This window comes from Cnephaeus nilssonii, assembly GCF_951640355.1.
Source record: "Cnephaeus nilssonii genome assembly, chromosome: 5".
Lineage (NCBI taxonomy): Eukaryota > Metazoa > Chordata > Mammalia > Chiroptera > Vespertilionidae > Cnephaeus > Cnephaeus nilssonii.
In genome coordinates, this window is record NC_137076.1 from 35,745,782 (window position 1) to 35,759,892 (window position 14,111).

Below are 14,111 nucleotides of genomic sequence, written 5' to 3' on the forward strand. Positions count from 1 at the left end.
TGGGGGGAGAGGGACATATACTTTCAACAATAAATAATTATTTAAATAAATAAATTTTAAAAAAGAATTAACAACAACAACAACAACAACAACAACAAAGAAGGATCCAATGGGACTCTCCTCCTCTTCCCAGCAGAGGTTTCCCTAGTCCAAGCATCTGCATCCAGGCCCCTGCCTTCTCTCCTGCTACAGCGGGAGACACGTCCTTGCTCCTCACCAGCTCAGCCTCCCACTCATACTCCATCTCCTGCCTTCTCTCCTCCTTAAGAACGGCACTGCTGGTTGCCAGAGGGGAGGGGCTTGGGGAATGGGTGAAGAGGTGAAGGGCTTAAGAAGTACAAATTGGCAGTTACAAAACAGTCATGGGGAGGTGACTATAGGGAATACAGTCACTGACATTGTGATAACTCTCTGTGGTGCCAGGTGGGTGTGGAAACATCAAGGGAACACTTTGTAAAGTACAGGACTATCTAACCACTTTGCTATATACCTGAAACTAATACCAAATAATATTGACTGCAAACTGTAATTGAAAAATAAGGTTAAGGAAAAAAGAACTCCACTGCTGTAATTACCTTCTCTCTCGTGCACCATCAATTTCTCCCTCTCCGGCGGATTATTCCCACTGACAGATCTCAGATGCCAACACTCTTACTGCACAATTTTATTGTTATGCATTGTTAATAAACAATGGTACTATTTTAGACATTTATTTTATTATAGATTGTTACAAAAGAACAACCCCAAAATCGTTGTTTTGGCTGTATGTCTTTGTCCAGCTCCTATTCTCTGCTCCTTGGGTAGCAAACTGCCTCGAAAGACTGTCTCTCTTCTCGGCCCCCACTTCCTCTCCCATGTTCTCCTCAACCCACACAACGGACTTGGTGTTTGCCCCTGCACTGAAATGCCTATCACACCGTAATAAATGACTCAGGACCTCCATCTTGCCAAAACCTCTGTTTATCTCTCCAATTCTTCCTCGATTTCTCAGCAGCATTTGATATTGATGACACTCTCCTTCTTGAAACATCGTCTTCTTTAAGGCTCATCTCAGTTTCCTTCTACTGGGTGAGCTGTTCTTTGTAAGTCTCCTGCCTGCTCCTCCTCCATCAAGCCTCTAGCAAGGCCCCGAGAGGCTGTTCTCAGCCCCCCTTTTCTTATGTCTACATTCTCTTTTTAGAGTTTATCCAAGTATGGTGCTTTTAATCGTATCCAGACATCCAAATCCGGACTCCCAAATGTTTGTCTCCAACGTTGGCCTTCCCCTGAAGTCCAAGTCCTTATATCACCACCTGCTCCCTCCCTGCTTGGATGTCTAATTGACATTTCAATATAACGCGGCTGAAACAGAACTATCCATGCCGCCCATCTACCCATAGTCATGGTCCCTCAAACTTTCTCCATCTCAGTGAATGGCCAGAGGGCTGTCGTTAATTCCTCTGTTTCCCTCACATTCCACACCAAGCTAGCAGTGTGTCCTGGTGGCTTTACCTCCAAAGCATGTCCCAAAGTAAACCCCGAATGAGACCACCTGTCACCCCTCCACAGCTGCTGAGTCCCTGTCACTGTCATGTCCACTGTAACCACCTCCTAATTCTTCTTCTGGACTCCACCTCTGCCCCACTCCCCTTACTTTCTGCATAGATCTTGCAAACATTTAAATCAGATCATATAGCACCTCCCCACTCAAAAACCTCAAATCACTTCTCGCACAACCCACATAAAACCCTGACTTTTCACTCAGAGCACGAGGCTGATGTGACGGCCTGCCAGTCGTGGCCGCTCACCTCCCAGCACAGCCTGCACCCCAGCTGCACTGCAGACCACACTCCTTCCTGCCTCAGGATCCGACTCCCTGTTTTCTACCCAGAATCCTCTCTCTCCCCACCTCTGCATGGTGGCCTTTGCAGCTGAAAGAGCACCTTCTCAGCAAAGTCTTCCCTGACCACGTGGGAAAGGCAGACCCTCCCACATTGTCATCACATTTTATCTTCTTTGTGGCACTTAAAAATTGCTTAATTTATTTGGAGGCCAAATTAGAGACATTTCCCTTTGGGATGAAAAAGGTGCACGTGTGGTCCCATCTGGAGGGGTGGGAAGGCCCTATGGCTTCTTGAGTGCCCTCTGAACCCCATGGCCAATGGCGATGCCAGGTTTCCAAGCGCCCACGCTGCCCCTCAGCCCACAACCCACCTTGTGCGCTCTCCATGGGAAACAGATCTAGACACCCATGTTGTAGGCAGGGGATTAACCTCAGGGGACTGCAGATTGCTTCTTTTGGGCTGTTCTTTCCACAAAATGAGATTACTAACACCTGTTCGGACCCTCTGACGTGGGCCTCTCCTGAGACCCCTGAGATAGGAGTGATTCAAACAATGCCCCCCCTTGCCCACTCCGTCCTTTGGAAGGTTTCTCCACGGCCTGTGGACCACCTGTGCCAGTCTCCTGGGGCATTGTTCAAAACAGGTTCCTAGGCCCCATATTGGAGCTGCACAGCTGCATCCCTGCGGAGGAGCCCAGGAATTTCCCTGGGAATATGCATTTGCAACGGGTCCTCTGGGTGATCCTCGTGCACGCTTAATTTTGAGGACTGCTGCTTTAAGCGGTTGCAAAAGTTTAAGGCACAGTTCTCAGAGCATGGCAACGCTAACCTCCACACTTCAGAGATGGAACTGGGATTTGAAATGCATGTCCTGTGGTTCCATGTTCAGTCATTGCTATAATCTGACCCAGTTACTCTGAATTCAATCAGAGTCACCCCTGGAAGAGACCACTGTGTGAGAGCATGGTGCTGGCCTTGGTGAAATTCAGGATAATGACTGCATCTCCCAATTCCACCCCTTGAGCTCACTTAGCCCACCCTGGGAAGCTCCTGACTGCAACCACCAAGAAGCAGCTCCTTGGGGGAAGGCACCATAGAGGAAAAGAGGGATTAGGGTGAGTCTCTTTCTCCTTTCAATGGTTGATTGTTCAAACCTTTCTCTCCTCATTTTCTTTCCTCTCTTTCTCTCTCTTTCTCTCTCCTCTCAGTTAAGTGTTTGACCCTGTGCTGTAACAGAAACAGTATATATCTTCTTTTGAAATATTTTTATTTCACTTTTTCTAACAGCAATATAGAAACAAAGAATTGTAAAAAATAAAATTATAAATTGTCCATCAATTAGGTAATAGCACTTGGTATTGCTACAAGGAGGAGGCCTGGGCTGGGTCAGGCCGTCTCAAGCCCGCCCAGGCTCTCCAGGCCTCTGTGATCACTGCTGAGCCCATGAAGGCATCAGATGTTCCCGCACACGAAGTGTCAATGGAGACTTCGAGTTTACACCCAGGGGTCCTTGGGGACGGCAAGGAGATGGGTAGATAATGAGTAAAACTGCAAACAGTATTGTATACACATGGTAAGCGAGAAGGTTGCTCTGGGGAGCTGGCATCTATTGGACCCACGCAAGGCAGGGACTTCACAAAGCTGAATGGACTTGGTTAGTTATTTGTGTTCACTGTGGGAGTAAGGGAAGTCACAGACACTGGACAACAAGAAAACACACCTGTACTTTCCCCTCCACCTCTCTTCTCTCATCCTCTCTTCTTTCTCCTTCCTTATCCCCAAATATTAAGTTCTTTTGGAATGAACTAAACAAAATAGCCCAAATACCTAACCTATCCAAAAAAGTGTGTCTTGAGCGCAGTTTCCTCTCATGAAACAACAACAAAAAAGTAGGCTGAGCAACTAAATTGCCCGGTTGATTCCAATTCAATTGGGTTGACGGAATTCAACTACATCATTCAACTTCAGTTGATTCCAGCTTTTTCAGTTACTGTGATAACAGATTTCTAGAAAGAAAAAATCAGTTTGGCCCTTTTTTTTTTTTTTTAGAATACGGAATGAGCTCTCCTGTGTGAGTAGGTGTATGTGTGTGTCTCTATGGGGTGTGTGGTGTGGTGGGTGTGCGTGGGCCCTCCTGACACCCATGACCTCAGGACTCGTCTGGGAGAAGCCTGGCAGGAAGGCCTCTGCAGGACTTGGCAGTGCTTGGACATATTCCCGGGGAGAGGCATCACCGAGTGGAGAAAATCTCCCTCCTTTCCTGCCTGGGGCGGGGAGGGGGGCGAGCTGGCCTTCTTCCGTGGTCGCCATAAACCAGTCCTCTGGGCTTCAGACTTTTGTTACTGCTCAGAGTTGGGCCAAAACAAATCCAGCTATGTGGTTACAACTTCTCTGAAGGAAGCATAAACCCTCTGGCTCTTTGAAATCACAGACCAACCTTCTTTTCTGTCTAACGAGGGACCACTCATTGGCATCTTCCTACTCCTGGCCACAAAGGAAAAGCAAGTAACCTTTTCCTAATATGGATCCTGGTGTGTGTGTTTGTGTGTGTGTTTGTGTGTGTGTGTGTGTGTGTGTGTGTGTGCGCGCGCACGCGCACACACACGTGTATGGGCCCCAATGAGATTACACAGGAAGACAAAACATGAACGTCAGAGCAGCAGGACATCTTACTTAGACTATGGATGCGTGATGGGTAATATGTGTTCTATGGGCCTGCTGTCCAGACATTGCTCTGAGTTTGACCCAAAGATTCTGAATTGCACAGTGGAAGGTGCACGTGAGGGCTGAGTGAGGTGGAGAGTAGAGAGGCTGGCAGTTTGTAGGTTTGGCAAAGCATTTAGGACCATCTTTGGAGTTCAAGTTCATTGATACATTATCTGTCTAGGCATTATCGATAATGATTTAACACATCAATATGGTATAGCCACTCGTGAGCTGTCACCTGAGGGAAGTCACTTTCTCCTTCCCTGGCTTCACTTTACTACTTTGTGAATGAGAGGCCTCAACTAGGTGGCATCCAAGGTTAAAGGTTCCCAGCTGTCGGGGAACACCTGACACGTGGCACTCTACGAGGCTAACTTTCCTAACCTGCTCAGGACTCAGTCCTCACCTTCGTGATCCTCATGCTTGTCATTAGGGAGAACCTTTTAAAATAAAACCCCGAACCTCTGTATTTGACCTACCTAACTGGCTTTGCCATTTGGATAAAAATCAAACAGTTATTAACAGGTTAGTGACAGATTAGTAACAGTCTGATTCCATTAAAATTAGTAATTTAAGTCAGGCACAGAATCTCAGAGGAGCTCAGGGTGAGCGTCTGAGCTCCCTCCACTTTTTCTGGGTGGGCAAGAAGGTGAAATAGGTGACACTGGCAGAACTCACCAGGAGGCCATTGCTGGCCCCAGGGAAAATTCAGTTATGGGAAATCCATGGGCAGACCTGCCTGGTTCTGTCACCAGTGGTCTCCTAGGCACTCCCCCAGGGTATGGCGTGGTGGCAAAGGGACTCTTTGGAAGTTGGCACTGGTACATGTGGCCAGGCAGGCAACAGAGGGCATCTATGCTTGCTCCAGCCACGCTACACTGGTGTGTCCCAGTACACGCTGCTTACAATTTACATTGTATCCTTTTGGTTTTTCCTTTTCTGGTGGGTCCCTGTCAGGGTTGCTGTGTCATCTACTTAGGGTGAATTCGAGCCAGTACTTAGAGGACAGCCACGGCAAGATGGGCACATCTGATATATCTAATCACCTCTGCCTGGGGGCTCCATGCCCGTGGGGAAGCCTTCTGCAATAATCACAGTTTTTGCCCACCTCCTCCACCCACCCCACCCCCCTTTGGGATCCCAGTTCTCATAGCACCAGTGATTCCAGGAAACAGGAACATGGATCACTGAGGGGAGGACTGAGAGGTGTCATGCTGGAAACCGAAGTCGCATTGAACATTGGGATGGAGTGGCCCTTCTGGAGGACTCTGTGGGTATTAAGTGAGAGCCAGTCATGGGGATGTTGGGTTCCAAAGCTGCGGCCCCAAGGAGATCCCCTGCGGACAGGCCCTGGGGTCCAGGGTTCACCAGTCTCAGGGAAGCTGTGCCTCTGGGGAGACCTACTTGAGGTGTCTCAGCCTCACTTCCCTTCTCCCCACGCCCCCTCTCCGCTTCCCAAACCCTCTGTTCTGGCTCCTCTGCCCTGCTGTAGGGCTGCTCAGCAGAGGGAGAACCTCCGGGAGTTGATGTTCATCTTGGTGACTCCAATGAGCTTGAGTGGCGTGGAGAGACTGAAGGAGGAGGCCAGTGGGGAGTCGCAGAAAAGGTCTGACAGCTCATCGCGCTCCTCCAGCTCATAGGTGGCGTCGTTGAGCATCCGCCTGTGGAGGTCGCAGGTCTGCTCTATCTTCAGCTTGTTGATGTCACTGCGCAGGCGCATGAGCTGTCTGGCCAGCTGCTGGTCTTGCAGCCGCATCTCGGTCTGGAAGGGAGGAGGGGGCGTCAGGGCTGAGCTGGAAAGGACAGGGATGGGGGGAAGGGGAGAAGGGGGAAGGCTGCAGCTCCATAGTCTCTGACAAGCACAGACCCGCTAATAGGAGACTTAACTAATGGTTTGCTGCAGCAATTGGTCCACTTGGAGATATTAATACATTCCCAGCTCAGGGAAGTGAAAAGGCAAACATAGGGAGGTGACAAATGAGAATGTGCTTGCCAAACAACACTTTGTGCTAAGCTAGACCCTATGTCTAAATCCTTTTGGAAGAAGTACATGTCAGTTCTGGCGTATTTCCAGCCCAGTCGCATTGGTTACAGATATGTACAGATGGAATAAGCGTATAAAGAAATTAATGGGAATGATAAATACCAAATTCAGGAGCATGGTCAGCTCTGGGCAGGAAAGAGGGAATGTGATTAGAGACGGTATACAGGGGCTTCCACTTGTATTGGTAATGTTTTATATCTTATGTCGGGTGGTGGGTAAATTCTTCTTTAAAAATTTTTTTTTATCCTTACCTGAGGATAAGTTTATTGATTTTATTTTTTAGACAGAGAGAGGGAGAGAAACATGGATGTGAGAGAGAAACATCAATCGGTTGCTTCCTGTACTCACCCTGACCAGAAATCGAACCCACAACCTTTTATGTATGGGAAGATGCTCCAACTAACCAACTGGCTAGGGGTCTATTATACTTTAAACATTTTAGAATGCCTGCAATATTTCTTAATAAAGTTTCAAAAGAGCCAAACATAAATATATGCTAATATTAATTGAATGTTTTCCTATAAACCAGATACTGTTTTAAGCTCTTTGGGTATATATTAGCCAGCCATACAAAATACCATAGACTGGGAGGCTTAAACAACAGACATTAATTTCTCACAGCTCCCGAGGTCAGGAAGTCCAAGATCAAGTTGCGAACTGATTCAGTTCCTAGTGAGGACCCCCTTTCTGGCCTGCAGATGGACACTTTCTCACTGTGTCTTCATGTGATGGAAAGAAAGATCTCTCTTTCTCTTTTTATAAGGACATTAATGCTATCATGGTGGCCCACCCTCATGACCTCAAAATCTAATCACCTCCCAAAGATCCCCCGCCCATACCATCATATTGGGGATTGGGGCTTCAACATGTAAATTTGGCGGGGGGGAGGGGCAGGAGACACAGACATTCAGTCCATAACAGGGTTTATTAATATGCAATTCCATCAAGTAATTTCACCATCATCTCCACAATTTATATGTGAAGAGGCAGAGGCTCAGCCAAGTAGGTCATTGTGTCAAGTCCCAAAGCACACACATGGCAGAGCTGGGATTAGGAAGTGAGACAATGAGATTCAGGAACCCAAGCCTACTGGCAACTAAGTCCTTCGGCCTCTTCGTGTAGAGTCGGAGTGTGGAGTGAGTTCTGTGCTCAGGGACCTAGTAGGAGGCTCATAATATTTCTAGGGCCTCAGTGTTTCCTATTAGGAAGGGATGTGATAGTAACTCCGCACCTGGTCTAACAGGTACGGTTTCCATCATTCATCTACATGTTAACCTGGTTGGAGCCGCACAGCCAGTCCCGAGGTTCCCCCAGGACAGTCTGAGTGTTTCACAAGTCTGGGGGAGCTTCAGTGATTGCTCAGTTTCACAGCTGTGCGGTGGCAGAGGTGGCACTGGAGCTCAAGGGATCTCCTGAGGGTCCTAGCGCAGAGCGTTTTCCATTAACGACACTGTCACAAGGTCACCAGCTGCACCTGCTTCCTTCTCACCCTTTACTCTGCCTGTGTTCGCAAGTGGGTATTTTTTTTTAATGGTTTTGTGTCTCAGCTGTGTCATTTGCCCAGTGCTTGCAGCCAAACTGATTTAGAAAAATCAACTGTGAGGTCCCAGAGGGACCCTCCCCCTGGTTATGTAAATAAATCCAAATGTTCTCACTTTTGCCTGTTCAGATTTGGAATCACATGCATTGCAGGGTAAAAAATAAGCGACTTCACTAGTAAGCATTTCATTTTTTTCTTTCATTCATTTTTATGTACTTCTACAGATCTCTTCCAATTTTATACATGAGGGAAGTCAAGATAGAAAGTCTTGCTTGGGGAAAGCAAAGTATTTAATGGCAGAATCAGGATATAAGTTTATAGCCTTCACTTAAGTAACGTACTTTTCAATCCTTAGGCATAACAACCTAAAGTTATTGCCAATCAGAATCTATTGCTATGAACACCAAACTAATAAGGCAGGTGTGCCCCAGGGTAGCTGGTCATTTATTCATTTGGAGGCCTTAGCCATGCCTGGAACTGGGCTAGGGGCTGCCTAAACCCTCTGAAGGAGACACTGTTCCAATCTGTCTGAAAGACAGGCTGGCTCACAGCCACTGTTTCATTGGATAAGGTCTTCTGAGAGTTTTACTCTACCACTTCTCTTTCGGGTATTTTATCATTTGAAGAGAAATCTGTGAAAAGCTAGGAACCCTATAATTTAGATTTGAACTTTGGCCTCAGGAATTGGATCTTTGGTCTGAAAAGGTCCTTGGAAGTTGGAGACTTTCAGGTTGAGCAGGTGTCTGGGATGTGATGTGGCTTGCAGTGGGTACCTGGTGGGAGGAAAGGGCCATTTTTCTATGGCCAATAGATCTGGTCAAAGGTCAGAGCAATGAGTTAGGGTTTAAAACCCATCAGAGTCAGCTGGTCAGAGGGGTGATAGTAAGGCTCCTGCCCAGTTCCCTTTGACGGGACAAAGGCCACCTGGCTGGAGCCACCTCACGAATCCATTCAACTCTGCAGAAGAGAAAGAAAATCACAATCCAGTAGGGCTGGTGACTGCCCATTCTGCTGGTTTGTGTCCCAACACGAGGAGGGGCGGGGAATCTGCAGGCTTGGGCTCTGAGGGCCCCTCATAATGTGTGCGTCTCACCCTGGGAGTCTCTCGGAATATATATTTTGTTATGATCCCTGAACATAAATCAGCTATGTCATTTGATGCTCAAAGTAACCGTGTTTGTGCCAACTCTACAAGAAAAATCGGCAGTGCGAGCCTATTCTCATCTACTCTGTGGGCCACACAGGGGCTTTCCAGGGGGACTTTGCACCTTAAATACTAACCGAGTCCCTGTTATAAGGTAACCCGACTGTAACCATATAGAAAAAAGTTCCCACCGCCTCTGAGGAAACCTAAGCAAAATGTGCAGGGCTCAGAGGTGGTATTTTTTCTAGAATTTTTTTTTCAATTGTGATTAAATACAAATAACATAAAACTTATTATCTTAACCACTTTAAAGTGTACAGTTTAGTAGCATTAAGTACATTTATATTGTTGTGCAGCCATCACCATCATCCATCTTCAGAACTCTTTACATCTTGTAAAATTGAAACTCTGGAGTTACTATCACATCCCATCCTCAGTTGGTTAGAATGTTGTTCTGATATATTACGATTGTGGGTTTGATCTTCAATCAGGGCACATACAAGAATCAACCAATTAATTCAATGAATGCTTAAATAAGTGGAACAACAAATTGATATCTGTCTCTGTCTCTCTCCCCTCTCTCTAAAATCAATAAATAAATAAAAAAACAAACAAACAACAACTGACACTCTGTCCCCATTAAACAACTTCCTGTTCCCCTTCCAAGCCCTGGCAACCACCATTCTACCCTCTGTCACTATGACTGTGACTACTTTAGAAACCTCATATGAATAAAATCTATAGTATTTGTCTCTCTTTTTCTTTTTAATATATTTTTATTTATTTCAGAGAGAAAGGGAGAGGGAGAGAGAGATAGAAACATCAATGATGAGAGAATCATTGATTGGCTGCCTCCTGAACACCCCCCCACTGGGGATTGAGCCAGCAACAGGCATATGCCCTTGACTGGAATCAAACCTGGAACCCTTCAGTCCACAGGCCGACGCTCTATCCACTGAGCCAAACCAGCTAGGGCTACCATATTTGTCTTTTTGTAGCTAGTTTATTTCACTTAGTACAATGTCCTCACAGTTCACACAGGTAAGAAACTTTTTATAAATTAAATATTTTCAGAAAAATTCAATGAACGTGTCTGCAGATCCTGTGTAGAGTAGGTCAGAAGAGAGGCAGTTCCTGAGGATGGTTCCCATATATTATTTACTGCATCTTCCCACAACTCTAGATGATGGGTATTTTGATCTGCTTCATGGTTGAGGAAGCCAACTCAGAGAAGTTAAGGGACATGCATGGTGGCACTCGGATCACACTGGGGCCCGTCAGAGCCCAGAGCTGGTGGCCTTTCCGTGACTTCTATTGACCTGAAGAGCGGAGGTGGGGGGGGTGGGGGGGGTGAGAGGGGGGGGGGAGGGTGCTGGGTCCCAGGGGCAGCAGAAATGGGGACTTCATTGCTCTGGGGTTAGAATCTGGGCTCATGCTGAAACTTATTCCTCACAAGCTGTGTGGCTTTGAGCAAGTCACTAATGCTCCTTGAATTTCTGTCTCTTCATCTACAGAAAAGGCATAATGCCTGGTCCAGGGACTGTGAGAAGCAAATTAGGTGGCAAGCAATATACCAACTAAGCTGAACAATGCCAGTCAGATAAAGGTAAGCGGTTCATGGTTTAAGTCTTTTCTCTCTCTCCAGACCAAGGTGCGGGATGTAGAAACCAGTCAGGGCCTCCCAGTTTTAAGACTTTATTAAAGAAACTGAGATGCTGGGCCCAGTGACTCCACTATCGATGTGGATTTAATGCATTCTCTGGCCAGCACCCAACTGCAGGACGTGACAGTTTCTAATCCCCCGTCCCAGGGAGAAAGGCGCTTGCTGGATTCTCAGAGGTGTGGCCCGTAATCCCAGCAATCCTGTAATTAGGGTACAGCACTTGGTGAAAGAGCAAGAAATGTCACTGCCTCGCTGTCAGTGCATTGTGGTGACAGGGCGTGTTCCCATCAGGGGAGAAAGCACATGAAGGGGGTGGCGGGTGACCAGTGGTCTCTTGGAATAACAGCGTTTGTGGTCTATGCTTGACAGTAGCCAACACAGGTGTGTTTCCTGCATCAGACAAGAATGTTTCTCAAGTTGTTTCTTAAGATAGAAGGTGAATGCCCAAGGGCAGGATTAAGGAAGTAAAGGTGGCAATTGAGCTGCTCTGCAGGAGGAGATTGCCTTAGCTGGGCTTGGTGAGGTGTTGGGGTGGTGAGAGGCCCAGGTAGGGAGAGAGGAGACACCCAGGAGGAAGGCCAGCCAGGAAACTCAGGGGCAGGAAGACCTAAAATGAGTGTGTAAGTGGTTTGCTGTGAGGTTTCTTTAGTCAAGTCTCGTGGGTCACTAGTGATTTCCTGGGGAGTTAGAAGACAGCTGACTCCTGCCTCTGGGCGGGTGAAATGAAGACAAAGCCTGCAGTAAAATGAAGTGGATGACATATGGCGGTTCCTCAATAAATTAAACATAGAGTTACCACATGATCCAGCAATTCCATTTCCAGTGTGTACCCACAAAAAAGGAAAGCAGGGGCTCACACAGCTACTTGTACACCCACGTTCACAGCAGCACTACTCACAGTAACTAAAAGGTGGAAGCAACCCAGGTGTCCATTGATGGAAGAATGGATACACAAAATGTGCTGTGCTGGACCCAGCTCCGCCATGGAATGGAAACCTGGACTCTGGATTTGCCTCTAGCTCTCCTGAACCCCCCTCAGGACTGGATTAAGGAAAATGGAACTTTAGAAGCCAAGGGATATAATTCCAAGCAAATAAAGCTCTCTACCACATCATATCCTCCTTTGGTGTCCTCCGGAAATACTTATTCCAGCAGCACCCCAAGAACCCCTCTTCCACTAGCAACGGAGAAAGACCATCCACACATTTCTTTGATAACACCCCCACCCTGCCCTGCCCCCCCGCCGGGCACTCAGGAAGTCTCTGGAACTGTTGAGTACTGTGAAATGTGGCCAGCACTGACCATGGGGGCTGCTGACACGAGTGTGAGACAAGAGAGGGCTGGGCCGGAGCTGGAGAACAGCTGTCTGATGGGCCCTCGTAGAATCTCTCCGCACATCTTTCCTCGTTGAGAACTCAGGGCTGATCATTCCTTTGGTTCCTTCCTGCTCTAGGATTGAGGGTTCTGCTCATAATTCTAACTAGCACTATTAGAATTAGCACAGTAAGAAAGGAAGGGGAGGTTTTGTCCTCCTTAGTCACAGGTGCTGGGTGGGTGCCTGCCCTGTGGGAGCTGGGTGGGTGCCTGCCCTGGGTGGGAGCTGGGTGGGTGCCTGCCCTGTGGGAGCTGGGTGGGTGCCTGCCCTGGTGGGGCTGGGTGGGTGCCTGCCCTGGTGGGAGCTGGATGGGTGCCTGCCCTGGTGGGAACTGGGTGGGTGCCTGCCTTAGGGGAGAGCTGGATGGGTGCCTGCCTTAGGGGAGAGCTGGATGGGTGCCTGCCTTAGGGGAGAGCTGGATGGGAGAAGAGAAGCTTCTCAACCTCCTGGAACCTGCCTTCTCCTGAGCAGCCTTCTGGCTCGATGATCGAGAGCTGTGGCTCCTGAAAGCCAGGCTCTTGGCACAGACATGGAACCCTTCTCCACGCTGCCAAGGACTTGGCGCCTTGAATGAGCCTCTCTGTGACTTTTCCCCGGCTTCTGTCTGCTCACTGGCTGTGACTTGTTCAGGCCCGCACACAGGGACATGACCAACACTCACTGGGCAGTGCCCAGTTTTTCAGACCCTGGCAGCAGCCTGGGGAGAGGGGGTGGGTCCAGAAGCTTGTAAAATAATACATCCCTCAGAAAGCAATTGCCCAGCCAAGGACATGCCTCAGGCTTGGACAGTCCCTTCTGAACCCATCTGCCACCAGACCTGGCCTTCATCTTATAATAAGGAAGAGAGAGAGGGGAGTACTTAGAAAGAGAGCTAAATTGAGTAAACTTTGGAGAGTAATGTCCCAAAGTTTCAGGAATTGAGAGAATGTGTTGAATGAGCATAAAACTTTATAAAATACAAAGTGTACTCCAACTCATTTGCTCACAGGAACAATTGGCTGGTAGCCGCCGTTCAAAGCAGGGGTTCAGAGGTCAGGCGGATATAGGTTCAAATCCATGCTCTGCTGGTTGATCATAGGCAATTGCTTTACCTCAGTTTTCTCTTCTGTACAATGGGGGTAGTGATAGTGCCTATTGAATGATGTAATGTGTATGAATGCGCAAAACCTAGTTCCTTGGCAGGTGCTCAGTGCCTTTCTCCTGCCCTCCTCACTGTCCCCTCATAACTCCCTGCTAGGTAGGTATTTATTATCCCCATTTTACAATGACAAAGCCCAGGGCTAGGCTAGTTGGTTTTCCTAAAGTCACCCAGCTAAGATGTGGTACAACCTAATTGGAAGTCTAATCTAGTTAGAAATTTTATGCTTTTCCCACTCTGCCTGTGACCGGTTAATGAGCCAATGGCCTGAGAATCACCCACAGGCACCTGTTAAACTCCTGACACTACTGTAGGTGTATGGAATCAGAACTTCTACGGAGAGTCGGGAGGGCTCCGTATTTTTAACACATGTCCTGGAGCCTCACCCACACTACCCATTAGACACTAGCAGGTTGTATAGTTATTAAACCAGGAGGGTGGCCATCGGAGGAACTGGGCTTTAATTATTATAGGAGAAATAAGGAGAAGCTTAATGTCAGTTATGCTTAAAGGTGTGGATTTGGTTGCTGAGGAGGTCGGGGGGTTGTGTATTTCCCTTTGGTTAATCTCATTGCCCACTGTGCCTGGCACACGGTGACCACTCAGCGTGGACTTCAGGTTCCCCAAGCACTTTGGAAGTGTATCTGCTGTATCTCTAGTATAGCTCTTGTCACACCTT

General features: G+C 47.7%; 1 protein-coding gene across 3 annotated transcripts in view; it reads right to left on the reverse strand.

Moving 5' to 3' along the window:
• Positions 1-334: 334 nt before the first annotated feature.
• Positions 335-14,111, reverse strand: part of FAM167A (family with sequence similarity 167 member A) — a 39,932-nt gene continuing 26,155 nt past the window's right edge. For all 3 annotated transcript variants that reach the window (XM_079772865.1, XM_079772863.1, XM_079772864.1), the window contains one exon: positions 335-6,290. In XM_079772865.1, the coding sequence (XP_079628991.1) occupies positions 6,027-6,290 (264 nt within the window). In that variant the 3' untranslated portion in view covers positions 335-6,026. The remainder of the gene's footprint in view (positions 6,291-14,111) is intronic.